The 10,462-nt window shown below is 34.4% G+C and overlaps 2 protein-coding genes across 4 annotated transcripts; both read left to right on the top strand.

The window, feature by feature from the left end:
* The first annotated feature begins 3,368 nt into the window (after positions 1-3,368).
* On the top strand, positions 3,369-4,543 carry LOC149214923 (uncharacterized). Of its 2 annotated transcripts, none has more exons than XM_089391009.1 (2): positions 3,369-3,678; positions 3,924-4,543. In XM_089391009.1, the coding sequence occupies exon 2, from the start codon at positions 3,933-3,935 to the stop codon at positions 4,371-4,373; it is 441 nt and encodes a 146-aa protein (XP_089247135.1). In that variant the 5' UTR covers positions 3,369-3,678; positions 3,924-3,932; the 3' UTR covers positions 4,374-4,543. The 2 variants fall into 2 exon arrangements, with proteins under 2 accessions (XP_089247135.1, XP_089247134.1); XM_089391008.1 differs by having other exon boundaries at positions 3,877-4,543.
* A 2,962-nt stretch (positions 4,544-7,505) lies between these two features.
* On the top strand, positions 7,506-8,462 carry LOC149214922 (uncharacterized). 2 transcript variants are annotated; one of them, XM_089391007.1, is made up of 2 exons: positions 7,506-7,664; positions 7,801-8,462. In XM_089391007.1, exon 2 carries the CDS (start codon positions 7,857-7,859, stop codon positions 8,292-8,294), a length of 438 nt encoding a protein of 145 aa, XP_089247133.1. In that variant the 5' UTR covers positions 7,506-7,664; positions 7,801-7,856; the 3' UTR covers positions 8,295-8,462. The 2 variants fall into 2 exon arrangements, with proteins under 2 accessions (XP_089247133.1, XP_089247132.1); XM_089391006.1 differs by having other exon boundaries at positions 7,848-8,460.
* The last annotated feature ends 2,000 nt before the right edge of the window (positions 8,463-10,462 follow it).

The raw sequence follows: 10,462 nt of genomic DNA, 5'->3' as shown, positions 1-10,462 counted from the left end.
TTTGCCCCTCCAATAGGATCAGCTACTTAAATTTCCAATTAGAGTAATTGGATCCATCGAGCTTATTACTCTCATTCAAATATGCTTCTGTCATCTCGTTATTCATCTAAAAAAATATAGTCCGACCTCCAAATCCAAAAACAATGATCTCAAGAAAACTTCTTAAAAAGTGGAATGCACAAATCCTTTTGTTTTATAAATAAATACATAAACTCTTCTTTAAAAAAACCCCTTTTCAAATGCTCCCCAAACACTTTAAAAATATTATAACCCTTCTAAAAAAACAATGCCATACAACGATGATCACATAAAAACAGAGCTTCACGATGGGTTCACTTAGTCATCCAGCAAGCACGCAACTCGATCCACCACACTTCCTACTGAACAATAGGACTCCACACTTTTGCTACACAGGTAGATTCCTCTGCTTCCCTCACCAACAGTATGCAAGTTCCATCCAAATGACAAGCACAATGCACAGACTTGTAATGCACAAATGAATACCAGTCTCCTCCACGGGTAACTCAAACAACTCTACAACTTGACCCTACTTCACAATAAACTTTAACAGATATCGCGCTTCAATGCATTCTGGTTTGTGTAGGTCACTGATTCACCATTTCCTTCACATTTCACGTCCCACTCAATGGTAGATCGACAACTCGGCTGAACTGGATACATATGCTGGAGAGCTCGATCAATAATAAACTCAATTCACTTCCATTGATCCACTCTTCCACAAACTCGAACATAATCAACTTGACAAAGGGATGGAGATCTTCAGCAGGCTGCTCCGACTCCAACTCTCTCACTCAACAAGCAGTTGTACATGAAGCTCGACTCATCGTCTCCAAGGAGGCCATGGAGGTTCAAATCTCGTTGAGTACATGGCCTGTTGTGTCTTGGCTAGAAGAGTAGGCGACCCCAGAGTGGACGTCTCGGCTCTTGTTGAGGCATAAGTTAATTGCTATTGTGTGCGGCTTGCAGGCTGTTGCACCTAGCCTAGGTTTATAGTGTGTAACACAACACTTCAACAACAACCCATGGCATCACTCAAGAAATTTATCATGTGGTGTTCCCATTAGCTTATAGGGCGTGGTCCAAACATGACCTGACCAAATAACCTACTCTATAGCTTTTACATTTGGATTTTTATTGGGCCTATATTTAAATCAATTCTATCCTAATTAGAATAGATTTTAGTTGCTAACTTTATACAATCTAAATGTTTAATAAAAATTTCATGGTATTAAAATTTATTTATGTATTGCCCCAATATAATGTAAATAAAAAAAAAAAATTATAGTTCCATTAAAAATGCTATTTATTTAATTTAAATAAAAAAATAAACACAAAATATTTAAACCTAGCTATTTAATTTTCCTAAAACATTTTAAAACGTTAATAAAGTTATGTAATAACATTAATTCTAAAAACATAAATCTTAATTAAAAAAAAAAACGAGTGTAATATGTAATATTGAATACCTGCCTATTATAAAACATCAAACTCTCTTTTATCAATATTACTTAGCAGAAATGACATTTTATGTATTCTCCTTACTCAGTACCAGCAAAATTTATATTTCAAATAATAAAGTCAAAATTTTAGATATGTAAAAAGAGACGAAATTTTAGATATGTAAAAAGAGAATATGGTTAATTATAAAAAATGATATTGTTATATATTATTCAAATCTTGTGCAAAAATCACATTAAGAACAAAGGGTTGACACGTTTCGAATCTAAATCTAGATTATCATTGAGACCAAGATGAGAAGAAAAATTAATTGACAAAAATTTATAGATCCCAGAAAAATTATATAATCTTTATTTTTATTTTAGTCTATTTTATTTTAAATTTTTAAATTTAAAAATAGATTCTAATATATATATATATGTATATAATATTAATTAATTAATTAATTTAATTATATTTTAACTTTGTTAATAAACAATTTCAATTAAAAATAATAATAAATAAATAAATAAAATCGAGATATAAAAATATAGTTTTATATATCAAATAAATAAAAGAATAAATAATTAAAAAAACACTAACAAAGGAGGGATATGGTTATATATTTTTTAAAGATTTTTTAGTCTAAATATTCTAAATAATAAATTTAATCATTAAATAACAAATATATAACAAAATTAAATATCTTTTTGACCATAGAATATTGTTAAATAAGTCAATAAAACATAACTAATAACTAGATGTAATGAATAAAATGGTTTTATAATATTATTAAGACTTTTAAGTAACTAATTTGGAGAAGTTGCAAAAGTAAAGTAACATGCAATTTTGTTTATTAATTTAAAAGTAAAAATAATGGTATTTTTATATTAAAATTGTGAGACATCTGAAAAAAATTATTAACAACTAATTAAAAACAAATAAAAATACTTTATTAAAAAATTAGAAATAAATAACTTTTATTAAAAAATTTCAAATAATATTAATTTTTAATAAATATATTGTAAATTTTATTAATTAAATTTATTTTATTTCAAATAATTTCATTTCACAAATATTTTTAAATTATTTTCACAAATATTATTTCAATTAAATTTATGCAATTTATATATACGAATAATCAATAACATACCACTACGTTGCTCTTATTTTATGTGTTATCCTTCTTATGTGTTATCCTGTATTGTGCCTTATTCATCTCCGCTCACTGTTGTGCACGAGCTACGTCCTTGCAGGCTTACTGCGTGTATCAACTGGTTAATGACGTCCGCCTAAGTCTAACCCTGAGGACATCAAGTAGGTTGTAAAATGTTTGAATTTTTCTAGATATACCATTCATATTTTAATGTTTTGAGTTAACTTTCTAGCTGTAAAATTGAAATTTCAATCAAGAGTGGACATCCACCGTCCCTATAAATTCCAGGTTTTGACATCTAAGGCATAATATTATAATTCTAGTGGATATCCACGATATCTCTTACCACATATTTCCTCTGAGAAATATAAAGAAAGGTCTAGAAAGACGCTGAGCTCAGCATGCTAACGTCACATTGGTCTTGTCATGAATGCTTTTTGAGAACACGAGAAACACTTTTGTTTGCCTTATCATGAATGCCGTTTCAGAGCACCAGAAAGACACTCATTTTGATTGGCCAGGAATTTTTGTTTGGTAGCAGTCATCATTATTTCATTGGAAAATGTGAATTTCGATTGGACAGAATGGCTCGTATATTCATGCGCATTTGATAATTGAGGTCACGATTATCATGCCAATCCCTACTTTCTACCATCTAGAATCTGCCAGAGCAACTACCGCTACAGTGTTGTTTTATTTCGGATTCCTTTTTAATCAACTTTTCCAGTACAGTCCCTTGCAAAAATCGCTCTTTATAATGGAAAATAAGCAGAGGGTTTCCATGTGATTTGGAGCTGTCTTTGCCTGTGAAGATTATTGGGTTTTGGCCACTGCAACAACGGGAAGAATGCCCTATGATTTTGTTATTCGGGATTCTACATATAAGCGGAGTGGAGATAGTTACGGCCTAACCTTGATCTAGTTTCGCATAATTTTGGTAATATTGGGTTTTGGTCACTGCAACAACGGGAAGAATGCTCTATGATTTTGTTATTCGGGATTCTACATATAAGTGGAGTGGAGCTAGTTACGGCCTAACCTTGATCTAGTTTCGCATAATTTTGGTAATAAAGTCTAAGTTTCACTGAGTTTCGTATAATTTTGGTTTAGTACTTAGTTTCGCATAATTTTGGTAATAAAGTTCATGTTTGACCTAATTTCTCATAATTTTAGTGATAAAGTTAACAAATTATTTTTCTAGTTTCCATAATTTTGATGATAACATCTTATTAATTGACAAATATTCTTTCATCCAACATTAGATTAGCAGAGGCCTTCGATCCTTGGTTAATTGAACTTAATTGTATAGTCCGGATTCATGGACTCGTCCAAGGGACTGAAACGATTGCTGGAGTTCGAATCACAGAATGAAATAGTCCGAGATGAGGCCAAGGGCCAGCACACGGTATTAGGGAGTATTGGAGACGATTTTGAGGAATTTCTGGCTCTGTTGGACAGAATTCAACATATGAAAGCTGATAACATGTACTTCGGTATGCCGGAGGAAACATTCTTGGAAGGCGACCTGAATGTCAAAGTTATCAAAACGAAATCGCCATGGATACCCTCCTTCGTATGGGAAGATTTCCGTGTATCTGCAGCTAAGGATACCACGGTGTCTGCAGAAGGGGATAGATGGTGTCCTCCAATGGATAATCCTATCAGCTCTGAAGAAAGCAGGAAACAAATCGATCAACGCGCCGATGATCTTAAAATGCGTTCTTCTTCAGATATATATGATAGCCGTCCCGCCACGTAAATGCAGTCTGTGATCTCCGCAGGGTTATGAACATTTGTTTGTAGTTTCTGAATCAAAGTCTGTACTCCCTAGTCATAGGACTTGAGGTTGAGGTTGCAGATGGAAATTTAGTAATGGTAATGGAATTTTAGATTACACCCAGTTTGTCGAATGAAAATTGGGCGACTTCACATCTTTTGATCGCTTGTTTTAGGTTTTCGCTTTTATGCGTCCAGTTGTAAAGATATTATATGTAAGGTTTATGGATGAAAATAAGTTAAAGAGAATGTCGGACAGAAAAGTAATATCTGAATGGTAACAGCAACAGTCATTAAACAAAAATTGCTATAATGTTCAACTTTTATTATCCACTAACCAAATAATAGATATTCAGATGGATCTAACAAAACTCATTAAATTGTTTAGGGTATATTTTTGTTTAAATTATCTGAAATCAATATTTTTCATTTTATTTTTTTTTAATACGAAGTTTTAAATCTAACAATCATATGAATATTTAGAGGGGGTTGGAATACATTGCTTAAGTTGTGGGCCTCTTTGATGAATGAAGATGAACTAACATTTAGGAAACAAGAGTTAGTTTAAGGGAAAATAAATAGAGTGGGAAATTTTATTTAGGAAATAGTTATCTAAACAAAAGAGGATAAACTTGAGTTACAAGAAGCACCCACTCAAACCGAGGTCAAATTAATAAATGAGAAAGTTGTTTGAAGATACATCCAAAATGTATGAGGGAAGGAGAATGATGATGGGTGGAAAAATATGATAGCAACCTATGAAGAGGGGATTTTGCCAATGGGAAAACATTCCCAAGCTATCAAAATCTTTAGATGAAACTGGTCATAACAACTAGAAACCCATAGGGCTAAGTGGGCCAATGAAAGAAGAAGAAGAGAAATCCTCCAAGTTACAAAGAAAAGTGGACAAGTTGGAAACTGAGAATATACAACTTGGCTTACTATTAGAGTTTCCACTCACCTGTAGAGCACCATCCCCTATCTACAACATGTATATCCAAGAAAATTATCTCATGTTTTAGAGGAAAGCATTGATAGCTATTAATTCTTACAAGATAACTTCTCCAACTACCTTCTTAGAGGCCTACTACGAAACCACCAATGAAGAAAATAATTTATCGTGCAAATTACACCAACATAATATTTTGTTGCATCACGATCGTAAATGGAACCCTAACCACTTTGTGGGAGATGTTCAATTGACATCCTTATTATCATACCTAAACAATCATGTTGATTGTACAATTTTTCACCAATTAGCTAAAAAAAAATAGATGTAATCAATGGGTTGTGCGAGACTATTATAGGCCCAATAATGATGTGATCACACACTTTAGCTAGGCGAACTCCTTTCTACATATAGAGTTCATGGATCACAACAGATGAGAATCTATTGAACATTGTAGGACATAGATATAAGTGTTTTCCAAAGTAGTTGTAGAGGGATGTGTTCAGAGGTGGAAGCAGGCCACATAAGATATCTGCTAAAAATATACATTCAATCCCAACAACATTTCAACTACATTGGAAAGAGTACACAAGTATATTAAATGCATGGATAACTATAGGAATGAATGGATAGGCCTCAAGTTTCACTACCTCTTGATTTGAATATTGGCCCCAAAATATCAAGTTGATTATAGCATGACTAAGAAGTGGGAGGATGCCTACTAGAGTGAAATTGAGAGGAGAAAAGGTTATTTACTCACCTACAATGGAGGAGAGGTTAACTACATCATCAAAAACCTCCATGGGGTAACTCTCATTTTATTTTAAAGTATCTAGTTGCCTCGGGACATCCAACACTTTTTGTTGGGAGGAGATGACGAGTGCACAAATTGGAATCCTCACAAAGCTTGTTCACCACCTTTTAAATATATTTTTCCCATGTTTATACTATCTTATAACCTATTTTTCTCATAAAAAATCATTATGTGACCAAGGTACAACATTTCTCTAATTATGTCAAATTTTAATGTTCATTCTTATGTATTAAGGAAAAAATCTACCTCTTTCTGCTAACTAAAGAGAGTTTATCAGAAAAACTTTAGACGAACTCACACAAGTACCTATTTATTACTACAAATCCTCTGTGTTGTTAAAACACCTTTACATTGTAATAAAACCACTATCTCACATTACTGCAACACCCTACGTCACATTGCTACAACACCTCAAACATGTATTACTGAAAAACCTATAGTGTGTTGTTGATATGTTGTAGCAGCACACCCCCAAAATGTTGGCTTGCACCCAATTTTGGAGCCTCCCTTGAGAGTTTCACTCAATGACTACACATCCGCAAGTTCACTCTGTGAGCCCGTGTAAGTCTTTGCATCTGCCTTGCTTGTGTATTTCATTTAAGTTCTGCATGTTGGTGGTTAAGTCATGCTTGTGACCATGTTCTAGCTATGCTCGAAGTCTTCGTTTCGTGTTTTCTTGTTGTGTTCGCTATGAGGGCATCTATCACACTCGCACACAGAGTCACATTAACTGTTGCACAAGCACCGTCACGGTCAATCAATGATCAATCACGAGTGCCGCACTTGTCACTTGCACCGTCGGTCAATCATGTTGAACATGTGTGTCTAGATGGTTTGAGTCATCTCGTCGTCAAGTCATGTGAGTATGTGTTTGCATGATCACCTATGCATCTTTTGATCATTCACACACTTAGTCATTTTGTTGAAGTTTTGATGGCCGAACTCCCCTCTGACAACTAGACCATCACCTCACCATCGACTCAATCGACTGTCACCCAGAGTAGAGTAGAAGCATTAAGCAAGTATTTCCAAGCTGTGTTGATTGCAAGTAATTCAATTGGATCTCATGTTGACTACCCAGACAGTTAGACCCAACAACCACTATGGGACTGACTCCCCTCCAAAATTGCGCAGAGGCTATTGACCTTGCCCACTCGGCTGACTGAGGAAATTGCATAGATAGGCCATAGAGACATCAGGTTCCCATCCTTGTCTCCCTTAGAAAATTGCATAGTTTTCCGAGTCAGTCATCCCAACAGTCGACCGGTTTCTCATCCAAGGAATTGCGCAATTTTCATGAGGAGGCCTTTCGCTACCTAACAGTCCGCCCATCTCAGAAATTGCGCAGGGTTTCCATGTGATTTGGAGCTGTCTCTGCCTGTGAAGATTATTGGGTTTTGGCCACTGCAACAACGCGAAGAATGCCCTATGATTTTGTTATTCGGGATTCTACATATAAGCGGAATGGAGCTAGTTACGGCCTAACCTTGATCTAGTTTCGCATAATTTTGGTAATACAGTTTATGTTTGACCTAGTTTCTCATAAATTTGGTGACAACATAGTTAACAAATTATTTTTTTGGAGTTTCCATAATTTTGAAGTTAACATCTTATTAATTGACAAATTATTCTTTCATCCAACATTAGATTAGTAGAGGCCTTCGATCCTTGGTTAATTGAACTTAATTGTGTAGCCCGGATTCATGGACTCGTCCAGGGGACTGAAACGATTGCTGGAGTTCGAATCACATAATGAAATAGACCAAGATGAGGCCAAGGGCCAGCACACGGTATTAGGGAGTATTGGAGACGATTTTGAGGAATTTCTGGCTCTGTTGGACAGAATTCAACATATGAAAGCTGATAACATGTACTTCGATATGCCGGAGGAAACATTATTGGAAGGCGACCTGAATGTCAAAGTTATCAAAACGAAATCGCCATGGATACCCTCCTTCGTATGGGAAGATTTCCGTGTATCTGAAGCTAAGGATACCATGGTGTCTGCAGAAGGGGATAGATGCTGTCCTCTGGATAATCCTATCAGCTCTGAAAAAAGCAGGAAACGAATCGATCAACCTGCCGATGATCTTAAAATGCGTTCTTCTTCAGATATATATGATAGCCATACCGCCTCGTAAACGCCGTATGTGATCTCCGCAGGGTTATGAACATTTGTTTGTAGTTTCTGAATCAAAGTCTGTACTCCCTAGTCATAGGACTTGAGGTTGAGGTTGCAGATGGAAATTTAGTAATGGTAATGGAATTTTAGATTACACCCAGTTTGTCGAATGAAAATTTGGTGACTTCACATCTTTTGATCGTTTATTATAGGTTTTCGCTTTTATGCGTCCAGTTGTAAAGATATTATATGTAAGGTTTATGGATGAAAATAAGTTAAAGAGAATGTCGGACAGAAAAATAATATCTGAATGGTAACAGCAACAGTCATTAAACAAAAATTGCTATAATGTTCAACTTTTATTATCCACTAAGTTACTAACCAAATAATAGATATTCAGATGGATCTAACAAAACTCATTAAATTGTTTAGGGTATATTTTTGTTTAAATTATCTGAAATCAATATTTTTCATTTTCATTTTTTAATACGAAGTTTTAAATCTAAAAATAATATGAATATTTAGAGCGGGTTGGAATACATTGCTTAATTTGTGGGCCTCCTTGATGACACGAGGAATGAAGATGAACTAACATTTAGGAAACCAGAGTTAGTTTAAGGGGAAATAAATAGGGTGGGAGATTTTATTTAGGAAATAGTTATCTAAACAAAAGAGGATAAACTTGAGTTACAAGAGGCACCCACTCAAACAGAGGTCAAATTAATAAATGAGAAAGTTGTTTAAACATACATCCAAAATGTATGAGGGCAGGAGAATGATGATGGGTGGAAAAATATGATAGCAACCTATGAAGAGGGGATTTTGCCAATTGGAAAACATTCCCTAGTTATCAAAATCTTTAGAGGAAACTGGTCATAACAACTAGAAACCCATAGGGATAAGTGGGCCAATGAAAGGAAGAAATGAAAGAAGAAGAAGAGAAATCCTCCAGGTTACAAAGAAAAGTGGACAAGTTAGAAACTGAGAATATACAACTTGGCTTACTATTAGAGTTTCCACTCACCTGTAGAGCACCATCCACTATCTACAACATGTATATCCAAGTAAATTATCTCATGTTTTAGAGGAAAGAATTGATAGCTATTAATTCTTACAAGATAACTTCTCCAATTACCTTCTTAGAGGTCTACTACGAAACCACCAATGAAGAAAATAATTTATCGTGCAAATTACGCCAACATAATATTTTGTTCCATCACGATCCTAAATGGAACCCTAACCACTTTGTGGGGGATGTTCAATTGACATCCTTAGTATCATACCTAAACAATCATGTTGATTGTACAATTTTTCACCAATTAGCTAAAAAAAAATAGATGTAATCAATGGGTTGTGCGAGAGTATTATAGGCCCAATAATGATGTCATCACACAATTTAGCTAGGTGAACTCCTTTCTACATATAGAGTTCATGGATCACAACATACGAGAATCTATTGAACATTGTAGGACATAGATATAAGTGTTGTCCAAAGAACTTGTAGAGGGATGTGATCAGAGGTGGAAGCAGGCCACATAAGATATCTGCTAAAAATATACATTCAATCCCAACAACATTGCAACTACATTGGAAAGAGTACACAAGTATATTAAATGCATGGATAACTATGGGAATGAATGGATAGGCCTCAAGTTTCACTACCTCTTGATTTGAATATTGACCCCAAAATATCAAGTTGATTATAGCATGACTAAGAAATGGGAGGATGCCTACTAGAGTGAGATTGAGAGGAGAAAAGGTTATTTATTCACCTACAATGTAGGAGAGGTTAACTACATCATCAAAAACCTCCATGGGGTCACTCTCATTTTCTTTTAAAGTATCTAGTTGCCTCGGGACATGCAGCACTTTTTGCTAGGAGGAGATGATGGGTGCACAAATTGGAATCCTCACAAAGCTTGTTCACCACCTTTTAAATATATTTTTCCCATGTTTATACTATCTTATAACCTATTTGTCTCATAAAAAATCATTATGTGACCAAGGTACAACATTTCTCTAATTATGTCACTTTTAATGTTCATTCTTATGTATTAAGGAAAAAATCTACCGCTTTCTGCTAACTAAATAGAGTTTATCAGAAATACTTTAGAAAAACTCACACAAGTACCTCTTTATTACTACAAATCCTCTGTGTTGTTAAAACACCTTTACATTGCAATAAAA

The sequence above is a fragment of the Pinus tabuliformis genome, chromosome 1_1 (assembly GCF_031772625.1).
Source record: "Pinus tabuliformis cultivar Carrire ecotype Pingquan chromosome 1_1, CPIR1, whole genome shotgun sequence".
NCBI classification, from domain to species: domain Eukaryota; kingdom Viridiplantae; phylum Streptophyta; class Pinopsida; order Pinales; family Pinaceae; genus Pinus; species Pinus tabuliformis.
This window is presented reverse-complemented; position numbering and strand designations above follow the sequence as displayed.